We start from the raw sequence: 16,476 nt of genomic DNA, 5'->3' as shown, positions 1-16,476 counted from the left end.
TTGTAAAGAAATGTCTGCATTTGTCTCAGCTTGTGAAAATGAAGTCCTTCCCCTCAGTCAGAGAATGTTTGAGGGCCTGGAGTGGAGGAAGGGAGAATTGAGAGGAATCTCAGATGCTTGTACTTTATAATATTCTATCTAAATAAAATGAAAACACTTATTCTCACTAATGTTTACTTCCAATGCATTCTTAGTTTTTAAGGCTTCAATATGCATATAAGTGTAGGAGACTGCCCTGCTTTATAGATAAGAAGTGATAGATGCGGGTGAAAAATTATACTGACCACATGTAGTTCAGGAGTGTTTCTTTCTGGACTTGTCCGGATTTGGTTTATTGCTCCCTGTATGATTCCTTGAGATAATTTGCTCAGAGAGTAAATGAGAAGAGTAAGTCCATTGCAAATTCTCTGAACAAAGGCTTCTAGCCAAGGCAGTGATGGAAGTGGAGCCACACATTGGTATCTGTTTCTCAATGTCATAGTGAAGTTGTGAAAGGTCAGGTGAAACTGGCCCTATAGTGTCATCCTTATAGACCACACCATTCACACACACACACACACACACACACACACACACTAGTTGACTTTGTGAAACTGTCTCAAATAGAAGTAACATAACTTATAGGTGCCTTATTGAGTTCTGAAGTTGGATGTGGGTGAGAACCTCATGTTAATACGTTTGTTTCGGAAGGGTACTACACCTGTGTGGAAGTCATCTTCACCCTGCGGAGACAGGTTGGGTTTTACATGATGGGCGTCTACGCCCCGACCCTGCTGATCGTGGTTCTCTCCTGGCTTTCCTTCTGGATCAACCCGGATGCCAGTGCTGCCAGAGTGCCGCTTGGTAAAGTGCTCCATACTTCCCTCTTGTGTCAGGAATGTGTGATGTCTTTAGTGAACTAACTAGACAGTCAAATATTTTGAAATAGTTTGGGAGTTGATGGCAAGTTTTTCTTCTTTTTTTTTAACCTCCCTAAAATGTGCCATTAAGTTAGATTTTCTCAATATTTAGGCACTCTAATTAAGCTAAGTTGTGTGTGTGTGTGTGTGTGTGTGTGTGTCCTTGGGGAATTTTCAACAGTAAATCTATCCTACTTTGACTTTCATAAAATAATTATTAATACGTGATATTCGCTGATAACTAAAGTCTAAATTCCAAAATAGTGACAAACTAAAAACAATAACTTTTATGAAAATCTTTCCAATAAATATTTTATACTATCTTATACTCTTTGTAAGGGATATAAAATCCTACTTCTTTTTAAAAAAATAACTAAGCATCACTTTCCTAAACATCAGTTATTATGTGCTATATCAGTGATGGCGAACCTATGACACGCGTGTCAGAGGTGACACACGAACTCTTTTTTGATTGATTTTTCTTTGTTAAATGGCATTTAAATATGTAAAATAAATATCAAAAATATAAATCTTTGTTTTACTATGGTTGCAAAGATCAAAAAATTTCTATATGTGACACGGCACCAGAGTTAAGTTAGGGTTTTTCAAAATGCTGACACGCTGAGCTCAAAAGGTCCGCCATCACTGTGCTATATCATCAGCGGTGGCTAGAAAGAGTAAGGGCTGGTTATCTATACTCTCCACTTTGTTATTCTTAATGTTCTGTGACATGGAAGCACCATTAGCCAGAGTTGAAAATCGTGTCGGTACAGGGACTAAAAGGTCTGTGCTTAGGAAGGTCATCAAGAGCCTTTCTCATGGGTAAAGTGAATGAATTTCAAAGTAAGGACATTTTGTTTGGAGTGTTTGTTAGGAGTGTTTTAAATCTTTCCATGACTGTATGTATGTGTATGTGCATGCATCTGTGTATGTTCTGAATATCACCTAGAACTCACATAGGTAAAAATGTGATATATCTGACTTCTCAGTGACTGATTGGTTTCAGAATTTCATTTTTTTCCTCCATCAGAAAAGCCTTGTGCAAATCTCCCTGTCCCAACTTACAGGAATAATTAAATGAATTATAGATTTTGAAAAAAAGGAAACCAGGAAAGAAGCAATGAAAATGACAACATTGTCTGAATAAGAAACTTGGAGGTTTACATCTAATAAAAATCCCAGAGACCAAATCTATGTCTTAATAACCAAATGTGTAGGAAATTTTATTCTAAGGGTCACGTATCAGTATTGAAGACAATGGCAATTGATAAATTAATTATTGTAGAGGATAAGAATTAACTATGCAGTATAATTTTCTGGCAATAAAACACCCAAAACTAGACCTAAATTACTAGACTTATCAAAAACATTATTCATTCTCCCTCCCCCCCCCCAAATAGTCGATATTTTTTGGTTTACTAGAAATATTTTACTCTCATGTAGTAACACAGGGGTGAGCAAAAGAAGGTTGTTTTTTATGTGTGTGCCATTGTGGCATTTTTTTGAGTTAATAAAGCTATTGTAACAATCATAACTTGCATGTCTTTTTCCATATGAACAACTTACTTTTGCCCTGCTCTGTATAAATTGAAATGTCAGTACATATATACTATGGAATACTACACAGCCATAAGAAAAGATGAAATACTGCCATTTGTGGCAACAAAATAAGTCAGTCAGAAAAAGCTAGAACCCTATGACTTCACTCCTATGTGGGATATAAAACTGAAACTTACAGACAACAGTATGGTGGTTATCAGAGGGAAGGGCCTGGGAGGGGTAGTAAAGGGTAAAGAGAACTAAATATATGGTGACAGAAGATGATTTGACTTTGGGTGGTGAGCACACAAAGCAACCTACAGATGATGTATCCTAGAAATATACACTTGAAATATATGTGTTCTTGTTTCCAGTCTCACCCCAATAAAATTAACGAAAAAATAAAATATAAAGAAATGTCTGGCTCCCAGGGGTACTTTGGAGTTAGCTTTCCATGTACCGTTAATATTACATATAGCAGAATTTCCTTCTTTCCTTTAAAACCGGAATCATTTGCTTTCTCTAAAATAACCAGGAATGTTCTCTAATTTTTCTTTCCTATAACATTTAAAAAAAATTGTGACCCTTATCAGTAAATTGCTTTATATGTTCTATTTTTGTTCAGATTCAGTTGTTCGTGGGATCAAATTCAACTCTCTAACTGTCTAAAAGAATGCTAAAGAAATGAAATAAGCTTTGTAGCTTCCTCAGAGATACTAGAGAAGAGTTTTAGATAGCTTTAATATTTAAATCAGCTCCAAAAGGTGTTTTTATGTCTCAGTTTAAATTTCTATTTCTTTGTTTACTGAGTATTTACAAACATCCCCAACCACATTTAATAATGCTGACCTAAAAAGTCTGTGTGTATTATTTCTTCTACTCTTTGTGCTTTAAAGAGACCTGATGAATTGTTCATGGGTCTCTGGAGCTTATTGAAGAGGGAGTTAGTTAAAGAGTAATGGTTGCAGGACATTTTTTCACTGGGCTAAATAGCAACTTTAATCCCCACTTCTGTTTCTATAGGTATCTTTTCAGTACTCAGCTTGGCCTCTGAGTGCACAACCCTTGCTGCTGAACTTCCCAAAGTCTCCTACGTGAAGGCTCTTGATGTATGGCTCATTGCTTGTCTTCTCTTTGGGTTTGCCTCTCTTGTGGAGTATGCTGTTGTCCAGGTGATGCTAAATAACCCCAAACGAGTTGAAGCAGAAAAAGCCAGAATTGCTAAGGCTGAGCAAGCAGATGGAAAAGGTGGAAATGCGGCTAAAAAGAATACTGTGAATGGTACAGGGACTCCGGTTCACATTAGCACTTTGCAGGTAAGAATGAAATAATCCAACCAGATGATTTCCCCCATCATGGCTCTCTAGTGCAACCGTGGGCAAACTACAGCCCACGGGCCGGATCCGGCCCGTTTGAAATGAATAAAACTAAAAAAAAAAAAAAGACCCTACCCTTTTATGTAATGATGTTTACTTTGAATTTATATTAGTTCACACAAACACTCCATCCATGCTTTTGTTCCGGCCCTCCGGTCCAGTTTAAGAACTCACTGTGGCCCTTGAGTCAAAAAGTTTGCCCACCCCTGCTCTAGTGCCAGGAGAGAGATACTGTCCTGTGGGCGTAAAGGTTTGATCGAATTGGCATTCATTCATTTTTTCTCATTGATGAAAAGAAACTAAGCACTACATACTTTTCAGAAAACAAACAGAAACCATGTAGATCACATACTCATTAAGAAAAAATGTCCAACACCTTATCACGTTTTTGGTGGACTTCCACTGAGTTCAATGATGTATCTCTGCGTTGATGTCACCATCCCATGTGGAGGTCTTGCCAGAACTACAGACCGCCTTACAAATGTTTCTCATTTGTAAGCTTTAGAGAAAGGCCAGAGGACTGTTGGGGAAGCACCAACCTTCTACTCACAGTGAAGACTTAAGGGGAGCTATGCTCTGGATTAAATCCCCCTACATGTTTCCCATCAATTTAGAGAGTTTCACCCGGAACAGGACAGGCAGGCTACTTACTTATTGGGTGCCTGGCTCACAGGGAAACTAGCACATAGTTTGAGATCTGCCCAGCCTAGGGGTGAGTACCTGGAGAATTGGACAGGTTTCACTCTTTCACGTTGTTTTGTCCTTGATCATAGGTCTAGGAATAGTGGTTGATGTTTGTAGGTTCAGGCTTAATAAATCCTGAAGCAACAGGCTACTTCATGGATTAGGATAATGTCCCCAAAGTGTCTCTAATTGATGTCCTGTGGTTGGGAAGACTAATAAACCAATAGATGATTTCCACTGAGCTTAGCATGGAAAATTCCTCAAGAGACTATTAGTATATTGCATTCTACAACCTTGAAACTTTTGCTTGCTCTGTCTATTTTCTGGACCCATGGGACTCAGTTTGTTGACCACTCCCCTAAATGAGATAATACGTATGTATGCTACATACGTATTGTTATTGAAGCAAACAATTCTTATGTGATGCTGCCTGTAGATTTTTCCTTTTTTGCTAAGTAATTGAACTCACTTTCTGAGACTACAACTAAGACTTCTGCAGATTATTAGTTGCTACTTTGCAGGACATTTCCTCAGACCTTATAACTCTTTAATACCTTAATCGTTTTCATAGAGAATAACATTTTCATTAATGGAGAGCTATCATGGCCTTAAAGAAGTGATGTCTTTGCCCAGCTAGTGTGGCTCAGTGGTTGAGTGTCAATTCATGAACCCAGAGGTTACGGGTTTGATCCCTGGTCACGGCACATGCCCAGGTTGTGGACACGTGGCAACAGACTGATATATCTCTCTCATCGATGTTTCTATCTCTCTACCCCTCCCCCTTCCTCTCTCTTTAAAATCAATAAAAACATATTTTTTTAAAAAAAGTCACCTCTTTGACATGTCTTACCTGCCCACTTACAGCTTCCAATCTTACCACTTCCTCATATTTCCAACCAGCGAATCTGCCCACCCTCTAACTTGGATCCTGGTGAAGAGATCTGGAGATAGGAAGCAAAGATGTTCTGTAGAGCAGGTGCTTGATTTCAGGAGTGCCACAATCAGCTCCATTCTCTAGTGTGTGGTGGGGCCTCTGTAACTGCAGAAATTCTCTAGTCACACAGAACACCAATTTGCAGATGAGCTTGGAATCTTAATGCATTCCATGAAGTGGCGTATTGAGGGAAGGAGACACACGAGAACCAGGTTTTCAGAGCACTGTAGAACATATCAAGATTATTTATGAACATAAATATGAAGAATAAATAGGATCCAGAGTATTAGACTGAGTTATATTATTTTAAATTCAGCTTTTAAGCATTGAAATAATTACCTAATGAATAAAAGTTCAGTATATAATAACTTCTGTATTTTAATCCTCTATGTTTTCAGTTGCTAATAGACACAGGCGTGTCTGGATTCTGAAATTGCTATGACATTTTACTACAAAAGTGATAGAGTGATGCTTAGAGAGTTTAAACGTTGACCAGGAATTCTAATATCCAGATGTAAATGTAAATTACTCTTATTTCTTACAGGCCAAAATGCAATTTCCTAAATTAATATTTTAAGTATGTAATGTTTGTATCATCAGACAGGCTTCAAAATGAGAGAATGTGCCCAAAAATAATTTAGCTTTAATGTAAGCATCAAACTTACAGTAAATGTATGTGAGAAATTTGTAAGATTGTTACACATTGACACATGAAAAAAAGTATAAAAAAAGAAATTAAACATTTTTTGCCTTTTTAATTTAGTGCTTTTGGTTTCAAAATGTATTTGCTCTAGTGTATTTTGCTTTCAGAACATTTTGCTTTTGCTGAGTAATTTCAATCAGATATGTCATTTATTTTTAGACAGAATAACAATATTAATGGGAGCATAATTAAATTTGGGTTATAGAAAACATTTAAGGATGATTTTTAAAAATTGATCTCAGAAAGGAAGGGAGAGGGAGAGAGAGATAGAAACATCAATGATGAGAGAGAATCAATGATAGGCTGCCTCCTGCACACCCCCCACTGGAGACCAAGCCTGCAACCTGGGCATGTGCTCTGAACAGGAATTGAACTGTGACCTTCTGGTTCATAGTTTGATGCTCCACCACTGTGGCACACCAGCTGGGCTAATGCTGATTTTTTAATAATGTTCTTGCTAAGAAACATAATGATAAAAAAATTTAAGAAAGATCAATGATAATTTAACCTAGCTTTTAGTAAGAAGTTTTCATAACTTCATAATTTTGACTACATACAGAAATATACCATTATTCATTTATAATTGTCTAAGTTTTCCCTCCCTAAATTTTGTACTTCCTCAGCTGTTACTAAATTTTGGTTACTAATTTGTTCACTCATGTATTTCTTTTTTATTTAATAAGTACAGTTAAGGACCTACTGTTGTCAATATCATCCTGTTCTTAATACCTAGTATGTGCTATTTACAACAAAGGTATTTTGAATAAAAGACAAAATAGTATTCATGTCTATGGATTTGAATAAATTCATATATAAAAGTTGTTGTTCATGCATGAATAAAATAGTTGTTTCTTTATAGGAATGATGTGTTTTTAAAGTTAAATGTTGATTTAAATTTTGTGTAATATATAGAGTTTATTCATTTTGAGCATATTTTTATCTTCTGTGGAAATACCATTATCACATTGAAATCGTGCCTAAGTCTTCTGCTCAAGAAGCATCATAAAAGGTGATTTGCTATTAAACGTGTATAGACACAGACTGAAAAGAATCAGAAGGAAAACCTCAGAGGTTAAAATTTGAAGCATTAGGTGGTTTTAAATCTGCATTATTTTTTATTTTTTTACAGTTTCATTATTATACTACCTCATTTTTGCTACCAGTAATTTTGAGAAGTGACAAGTTTATATGAAAGTGAGACCCATATGAGAAAATAATGAGAAATTATAAATTGGAGATTAATATAATCAAGATCACTTTAAAGAATGTGTTAATAACTAGAGTTACTATTTCTTTTATAAGCACTTAATATTGAGTTCCTTTTCATGTGGTAATTGTTTAAAATAGTGTTTATATTATAAACTATTTTATACTTTTATGTACATATAAATGATACATATGTGTAGAGAGTAATTAAAAAAAGGAAGTTGTCTGTTTAAAATTTCTGATGAAAGGGACAAGATGAGATCAGCCAATTTGTTAATGAATCATGAGCTATTTAAGGAACCTGAGAACTTCTCAGTAGGAAACTTAATCTTATACCTTATTTAGTTGTGTCATATCATTAAAAATTACTTCTGTAATAGATAGAGGTTCTTTCCAGCAACACACACACACACACACACACACACACAAACACTGATTTCAAATACATCTCCGGAAAAGGTTTTAACAAAATAAATAGTTAAAAATTTAGTATAACCAAATTGAAATTTTTTGGAGTGCTTTTCTCTGCTATATGTTAACATTGAAGAAATCATTCTTCTTACTGACATGTTTACTATATTTAAATAATATTTCTGAATAAATATTCTATACCTACATTTGAATAAACTATATAGATAAAATTCTAACATCATTAAAATTGCTAGAATATAAAAATATGTTTATGTAAATAAACAGAATTAAACTTTATGTAAATAAAAATAATTGGAAGTATTTTCGTGTGACAAGTCCTAACATCATGTAAATTTGGCTTCTTGTTTAGTTATTTACAGATACAAAAGCCACATATATAATATCATTTACAGTAAATGCATTTCTATAGTAAATACATGTGGCCTTTTTGTGAAAAATAAATATAACTGATAAGAAGTCATACTTTCTAAGTCTAAAGCTAGAGTCCTTTGTTTTGATGAATGGATCTAAAGTAAAGTGAGTGCATCTAAAGCTTTTAGAGTGGAAAAAGTGTGGGATATCCACCGTGTCCCAGATTTTGAAAACTGCTTTGATAGTTTGAGGATAATGCAAAGATTTGGTATGTAGAGTCTGTTCTCAATTTGTCTTCCAATCAAGGTAATTATGTACTCTTTACAAAAACTCACTGATACATGCTGAGACCTACACATTCCTCAGACAGCCCTGGAAACCTAGAACTTTAAATGCGGTCTTCTGTCTGGAACAGAATAATCTCTGTAGCATGCACTCTGGCTAAAATGTGCACCATTTCTTCAGGTTCTCCTGAAGAGTGTGGTTTGCTAATTCAACTTTAGCCAACAAGTTAGGAATTCCTTTCACTAGCAAAGCTTTGGTTCATGATAGTTGTGCCCATCTTTTAGTTCTTATTTATGAGTGTGGTTTAGAGACAACAGTCTGTCTCATTGGGGTGGTAAATACCTTTATCGTTTATAAACCACCTTATTTGGAAATAGCGTCCACAAGTCAAAACTTGTAAGTACCGGAAGATTTCTGTAATCCATATATTGTAGTAATATGGTCTGTGTTGTGATTAAATGTTGGATTTTTATTCATTGGTCTTTCAGTTGAGAACTCACAAGCCTGAGAGCACCCAAGATAAATGTTTATTTGCATTTTGATCCCTTAACATAAAATAACCCATCAAAGTTCATTCCATGACCTAAACCTTGAAATAGGCCACATTTTAGAGTTAAATGTTCAGGCAATCTGATGGTTTAACCAGTTGTCTTTTATAACTGACTTTTAAAGTATCCTTTTGAAGAGATGTGTGTTATAAATAGAAAATTCTAAGTACACTCTGTGTTTAATTTTTATTTCCAGGTTGGTGAGAACAGATGCAAAAAAGTTTGTACTTCTAAGTCTGACCTGAGATCTAATGACTTCAGCATTGTGGGGAGCTTGCCAAGAGATTTTGAATTATCCAATTATGACTGCTATGGGAAACCTATCGAAGTCAACAATGGACTTGGGAAATCGCAGGCAAAGAGCAACAAGAAGCCTCCCCCCGCCAAACCCGTTATTCCAACAGCAGCAAAGAGAATCGACCTTTATGCAAGAGCATTGTTTCCTTTCTGCTTCTTGTTCTTCAATGTTATATATTGGTCTATATATTTATGATACATTGTTTCCCATTTCTATAAAAAAAAAATCCCATTTCATTGTGACCAACCTCACTCCTTAATGCCAATCTGTGAAGATATATTGCATTTTGGATGCCATTTGATTGTAAAAAAAAAAAAATGTGGCACCTTAATTTTGAATGGCAGCATGGTCTTGTTACATCTGTGCTCTAAAAAATGATGTATATATGTATAGCAAACATATTGCTTTAGGAATAAATGAAGGGTAAGCATACTACATAAAATAAAATTCAAGTAATTCTCTGCAGTTAGTGTAAATTGCAAATACTTCAGATAATTCTGATAAAATGACATGCACGCTGAATCCTGTTATGATCACCATTCTAAGATATGTAGTATTTCCAATTTCCTTCCTTGTAACTTTCAGAGAAAGCCATCTTATTCTTGTATAATTTTTGATGGTTTTATCACAGATTAAGGAAAGTTATATTACATATTATTTAAATTTTGTAAGTAGAGGTATATCAGCTATAATTATGTGGGCTCTGTGGAGAAATAAAGTTTAGAAATTTACTAATTTGTAAAATCAGCTCATTTTAAAGTGTGTCTGTGTTGTCAAAAGACCAGATAATAAAACACAGTAATCATTTTTGAAGCAAAGGGATATCTGGATTTATGTAAATAAACTGAATTCTGGCTTCTGATAAGATAAAAATAAAAGCTAGATACATTGACTAAGTATTTCTGATAAAAGAAATTGTATTTAACCCACATTAAAACCTAAATATATTTTCATGGACTTCATTTTGCTGATACAGAGTATACACAATAATTGTGCCTTACAAAGAGTGACATCTATTTTAAATTGGAATATAGCAAAGGATATGTGATTTTACATCATATTTAAGAAACCAAGAGGAAAATACCCTATTACTAGAAGTAACTTGTGTTGAGGTGGCCGAGATAGGGAGAGCCCATAATCATTTAAGACTTTTAACTTATTTTATTAAAATGCTTACATATTTTTAAGTAAAATTTAAATTTTTTCTTAATTCATTTATTTTTTGGCATTTATTTAAATATGATTTTTAAATTTGTCACACAAAAAGTTAAAGATTAGGTAAATATCTTTATTTATGTTAGGCCTGACTTCTCTGTATGTCCTTTTTTGCTAAAGGTCTAGACTACCTAGATTTACTGAGTTCATCTTGTTCTAACCTGAAAATAGGCACTTTGTAGTCTCTAAGATTCCCATTTCCTAGTAATATCCCAGTACCTTTTTATTTCTCCAAAGCTGAAATTAGAACTATCAGTAATTCACATAACATAAATATACGACCAAATAAATATATTTATTTGGAGAGTTTTGTTTGTATGGTCAATTCTATAATAAAATGTGTTTAAGTATTGTTTATATAAATTGTGATATATAATTTAATGCTATTCTATTGAAGACTTTAATAGTTGTTTGTAATGTTTTTCTTACAAACCTGTGTATTTCTTTGGTGTCAGTTGTTACTTCTCTTTCATTTCTGATTTCATTTATTTGGGTCCTCTCTCTTTTTTTCTTAATGAGTCTGCTTCAAAGGTTTGTTCAACATCTTTTCCTAAAACCAGCTCTCGGTTTCATTGATCATTTGTATTTTTTCTAGAGTCTATTTCATGTATTTCTTCTCTGAACTTTATTATTTCCTTTCTTCTACTCACTTTGGGCTTTGTTTGTTGTTCTTTTTCTAGTTCCTTTAAGCATAAAGTTAGATTGGTTGAGATTTTTCTTGTTTCTTGAGATAGGCCTGTGGTGCTATGAATTTTTCTCTTAGGCTACTTTCACTATGTCCCATACATTTGGGGTTGTTGTGTTCTCATTTTCATTTGTTGCAAGGTAACTTTTGATTTCTCCCTTAGTAACATGTTATTTATCCTCTGTGTCTTTGTGTGTTATTTTCAGTTGTTTTCCCCTGTGATTGATTTCTAGTTTCATACAATTGTGGTCAGAAAAGATGCTTGATCTGACTTCACTCTTCTTAAATGTATTGAAACTTTTTTTTGTGGCCTTACATGTAGTCTATCCTAGAAAATGTTCCATGTGCACTTGAAAAGAATGTATATCATAGTGTTTTGGGGTGAGATGCTCTGAAAATATCAATTAAATCCATGGGATTTAGTGTGTTATTTAAAGCTGCTGTTTCCTTGTTGCTTTTCTGTCTGGAAGATATATCCATTGATGTCAATGGAGTGGTAAAATCCCCTACTATGTCTATGGAACTGTTGGTCCCTCCCTTTATGTCTACCAAGGTTTGCTTTACATATTTATGTGCTCTTATGTTGGGTGCTTAAATGTTTTCAAGAGTTATATCCTCTTATTGGATTACTACCTTTATCATTGCATAGTGTTCTTCTTTGTCTCTTACTATAGTCTTTGTTTTAAAGTCTATTTGTCAGATATAAGTATTGCTATTCCAGCTTTTATTTTATTTCCTTTTGCATGAAATATCTTTTTCCATCCATTTACTTTTAGTCTGTGTGTATCTCTCATTCTGAGGTGGGTCTCTTGTAGACAGCATATGTGAGTTTTGTTTTCTTATCCATTCAGCTCCCTATGCCTTTTGATTGAAGCATTTAAGCCATTTACATTTAAAGTGATTACTGCTAGGTATGTAATATTGCCATTTTACTCATTTAACTATGTTCTTTGTTTGTTTGTTTTTTCTTCTTTTTCTTAAAGGAGAACATTTAACATTTTTGTTTTGGTAGTAACAATCTCCTTTAGTTTTTTCTTTAACGTTACTGGTTTGATGGAAAAAAAAAAAAACCACACTCAAACCTCCTTTAGTTTTTCCCTGTCTTAGAAGCTCTTAATTTCTCCTTCTATTTTATATGATAGCCTTGCAATAGCCAAGATTTGATAGCAGCCCAAGTGCCCATCAGTAGATGAGTAGATAAAAAAGCTGTGATATATTTACACAATGAGATACTACTCAGCCATGGCAAAGAAGGAAATCTTAACCTTTGGTGACAGCTTGGATGGACCTGGAAAGTATTATGCTAAGTGAAATACACCAGTCAGAGAAGGACAAGTACCATATGATTTCAATATGTGGAATCTAATGAACAAAATAACCAACCAAACAAAATAGAAACAGACTCGTGGATATAGAGAACAGATTGACAGCTGTCACATAGGATAAAGCAGGTTGGGAGTTTGGTGAAGAATGTCAAGGGATTAAGCAAAGAAAAAAATCTCAGACACAGACAACAGTAGGGTGATTACCAGGGCAAAATGGGGGTGACAGAGATAGAAGAGGGTAAAGCTGGGATTAATGGTGATAGAAGGAGTAAAAATATTTTACAGACTTGTTACTAATATTAATGGACAATATGGATGTAATATTCAAGGTTTGTTATACTCTTAGTGTGTGAAAGTACATAAAAATTTGATATTTTATGTTTTTATACATTGTGCATTCTCTCTACATACACATGTGTATTATACATATGCATACATGTTATTTTACTTTTCCCTTAACCAGCATGAACAATGAGAAAATTAATCCCATTTCAGTTGAAATTTCTATACTCCAACTAATAAGTGCATTCTTACTGCCATAAGTATTTTTAAATTTCTCAAATTTCACATATCACACCCAAAACAGTCCTTTCTAAGCCTTCTCAGAGTTGATTACTAAACAAAAAATTGTAAATCAGTAAATCCTTATTAGGTATTTAATATGTTAAAGGCTTTGTGTTACCCAAAATTATAAAGAGGAATAAAATATAAGTCTCATTCTTAAATAACAATCAATATAGTATTTTGCATATTTATGCTAAATATGCAAATCACTACAATATAAATCAGAATATAATTCATATTTAAAAGCATAAGAAAGAACAAACTAAATCAACTATTTGTCTAAAAGAAAAACACCTGTCTTAAAGAAAAATGAATAAGAAATACTTCAATAAAGGTAAATAAAGGTCATTTTACTATATAGGTCATACAATTTTGAATCTAGATGCTAATTAAATGAAAAAATGAATTGTAAAGAGCAGAAATATTATAATAGAAAATGTTAAAGCACTATATGAATTTTTTTCCCTAGTTAATGGGAATAATGAGCAGTAAAGCAAATTTTCCTTAGCTGATGATGTAATGCCCTTTACCTAATGTTTGTTTCTTAACTAAAAACTCCCATCTGATCGTAATCCTATAACTTACAACAATTTTTAGTAAATCCCAAATTGCAGCCTGAGGCAATTGGAGTTCAACTAATATCATTCATAGCGAGGCAGAGAAAGGAGGCAGAGCCCTCCATGGTGTAGCAAGAATTGCAGTCCAACTACAGGTCCTTTCTCATTTACCTCATCAAACAGGGATTTTATTACTCAGTCAGCATTGCCTCACCCTATGCCATTGTTGACACATAACAGAAACAGCATTTTGTGAAATGCTAAACAAGATAAAGAGGCAAATAATTTTAGCTTTTGAAAAGCTCAGCTCAGCTTATTGTATATTCTCATGGATGTTCTTTTAAATGTTTATTAGAGTTGGAAATGTAGCAGGAAGAAAATGGCATTGACCAATAGTAAACATCGTCTGCTTCAATCTCATGCCATCTAGATTTTAGAAATCTCTTCCTTAGGACACCAATTAGGCACACAATGGCAGCATCTTATCTGCTTGCTTTACTAACAAATGTAAGCTTTTAAAAAAATATATAAGTCAGAATCTATAGGCTTGTCGGCTACAAAGATGATCTTTAACTTACTAGCTGAGAGAATATTATATGGAACTCATTACGAGGGAATACCTAATAAATTCTGCCTTGGACTATTAGAAAGCCTCTTTCTAAACACAGCTGCACTTTTCTGGTTCATTCATTTGTATAGTCAAAAGCTCTTTCATTCAAAAATCACTAGTTTCCAATCATTCCACTGGCATTTTAGAAGCTTTCAAATTTCTAGATGAATTAATTTAAATGTCCAAATATGAATGTGAAAATTCCTCAGTAATATGTGTGGCATACATATTAAATGAAAATAATCTAAGGTTCTAAAATAAAGCAAAAGACAATATTGTATATAAACACATAGGAAGGCAGGGCAGGGTAGTAGAAAGGCCCTTGGATCAGAATAGTATTACTTGGGTTATGGTTCTGGGTTTGCTGTTTACAACTTGCAAACTTTCTGAAACAATCCTTTGCTCTGTTACCATATTTTTAAAGAGGGAATAAAAATACTACAAGAATTACCAATTACAATGTGTACGTCTGTCTTTCACAGTGGTTAGAAGCAAGGCCTTGGAAAGGTAGTCTAGGCTGGAGTCCACTTACAAGTGTAAATCTTGAAAAATTATTTTACATCTGTGAATCTCAATTTCCTCATTATTACATGAATAATAATGACAACCTCATAACATTACTGTGAGGATTTAATGTATTATTAAGTGTAAAGTTCTTAGCAAAGTTTCTAGCACATAGTAAGTGTACAATAAATTATAATTATTATCTCATTTTACCTCTCATTACTACACTACTACACTATTTCTAGCACTAAAACTACTTTTAATGATGTTTAAGTTTTTCAAAAAAATTTAAATTAATTTTCAGTGTTAGGCTAAAAAACACACTGACATTTTGACAACAGCTGCATATTACTTCTGCCCTTTAAGTATCTCAGCATTCATCATCATTAACATTGATTTAGAACATAAATTAATTTATAGATAAGAGCATTAACAGGAACTATAAATTGCATATTTTTTACTCTTCAAGTGAATAAAGAAGTCTTTGGAATATTTACTGGGAGATACATTGTTAAAAAATTTGGTTGTGGGTAATGTAATATATTAATGCCCCAAATTCAGAATCCACATATTTAAGGGTCATATTTTACATTTATTCTATAAAAAGAAAAATGAATAAATGAAAATATTTCAAATTAGAAAAAAGAATAAGGAGAACAATTTCCTAGATGTGTAAAACATGCTGTATAAATTGAGCTCAATCTAACTCATGCATGCATGGTACTAATAAAAGATAATTAATGCTAATAATGATTACCCTGGGAAACTGCATGATTCTGAAATTCTTTCTGAAACTGAAGAAATGCTAAATTATGTTCAGTAGAATTGTAGTGCTAACGCATTTTGTTATATTCTGATTCTGTGAAGATAGATAATCCAGCTACTGAACAGAATGGTTATTCTCAATTAATCAAAATACCCAAATAACCTGATTCTGTATAAATAATAATGTATATATATAAAATACAATATGTGTGTGAATAGGTGAATATATATATATATATATATATATATATATATATTTGCATATGTACGTATATATACACATGCATATAGTGTAATAAAATTAATCGGTGCTTTATTTGCAATTAAGACACACTATATTTTTGCACTCTGGAAGTCCTGTAGGGTACCTATTTTATGTATATAAGAAACAGTTTCACATTAAGGTTATATTAGGAGCTCTTTGAGAGAATGCCTATTTAAAGATCAAATAAAATGTGTGTGCTAATTGATATGAACCAGATGGCCCCCAGAGAAAAACTTAGTCTCAACAGATTGTTCCATTTATTTATTTGTATGCTATTCATTGAGAAACACCCTCATTCTTGTACATAACCCAGGTTTATTCTGACCCCACCTCGTAAAATGAACTACACCCTGACTCTCCCCACCAGTCTATACATCAAGAACAACCCTTGTTTTCTGCATAACAAATGGTTCTGAAAGGAAACACACCCAGTCACCTTCTTACTCATTTAGTCTAGTTCTTTTTGGATTTACACATAATACAGACTAAATCTAACTCCTTCCACATAGGCCAAGCCACTCTTGTCCTCCAGGGGGTGTTGGCAACTGCACAATATCCTATCTTAGTGTCTATTCATGAGCCATCATCCTTGATCACAGCCAAATCCCAACTCTTCTTGTCTTTTCGTTTTTCCAATCCCATGATGCAACCCTCCCCTGGCTCTCTTCTTTCCATTTGTTTCCTCGGTGCCCTCTGAAATTCCCTTGCCCTTACAAATGAAACTTCGCACC

At 33.7% G+C, this 16,476-nt stretch overlaps 1 protein-coding gene across 1 annotated transcript in view; it reads left to right on the top strand.

Annotated features, from left to right (window-relative positions):
• The window catches only part of GLRB (glycine receptor beta), a 53,239-nt gene extending 43,253 nt beyond the window's left edge, over positions 1–9,986 (top strand). The window contains exons 8-10 of the mRNA XM_070415414.1: positions 691–843; positions 3,462–3,754; positions 9,154–9,986. Coding sequence (XP_070271515.1) covers positions 691–843; positions 3,462–3,754; positions 9,154–9,450 — 743 coding nt within the window. The 3' untranslated portion in view covers positions 9,451–9,986. The remainder of the gene's footprint in view (positions 1–690; positions 844–3,461; positions 3,755–9,153) is intronic.
• Positions 9,987–16,476: the final 6,490 nt, after the last annotated feature.

Source organism: Myotis yumanensis, unplaced genomic scaffold (assembly GCF_028538775.1).
Source record: "Myotis yumanensis isolate MYYU_CA2020_CCGP unplaced genomic scaffold, mMyoYum1.0.hap1 SCAF_5, whole genome shotgun sequence".
Lineage (NCBI taxonomy): Eukaryota > Metazoa > Chordata > Mammalia > Chiroptera > Vespertilionidae > Myotis > Myotis yumanensis.
This window is presented reverse-complemented; position numbering and strand designations above follow the sequence as displayed.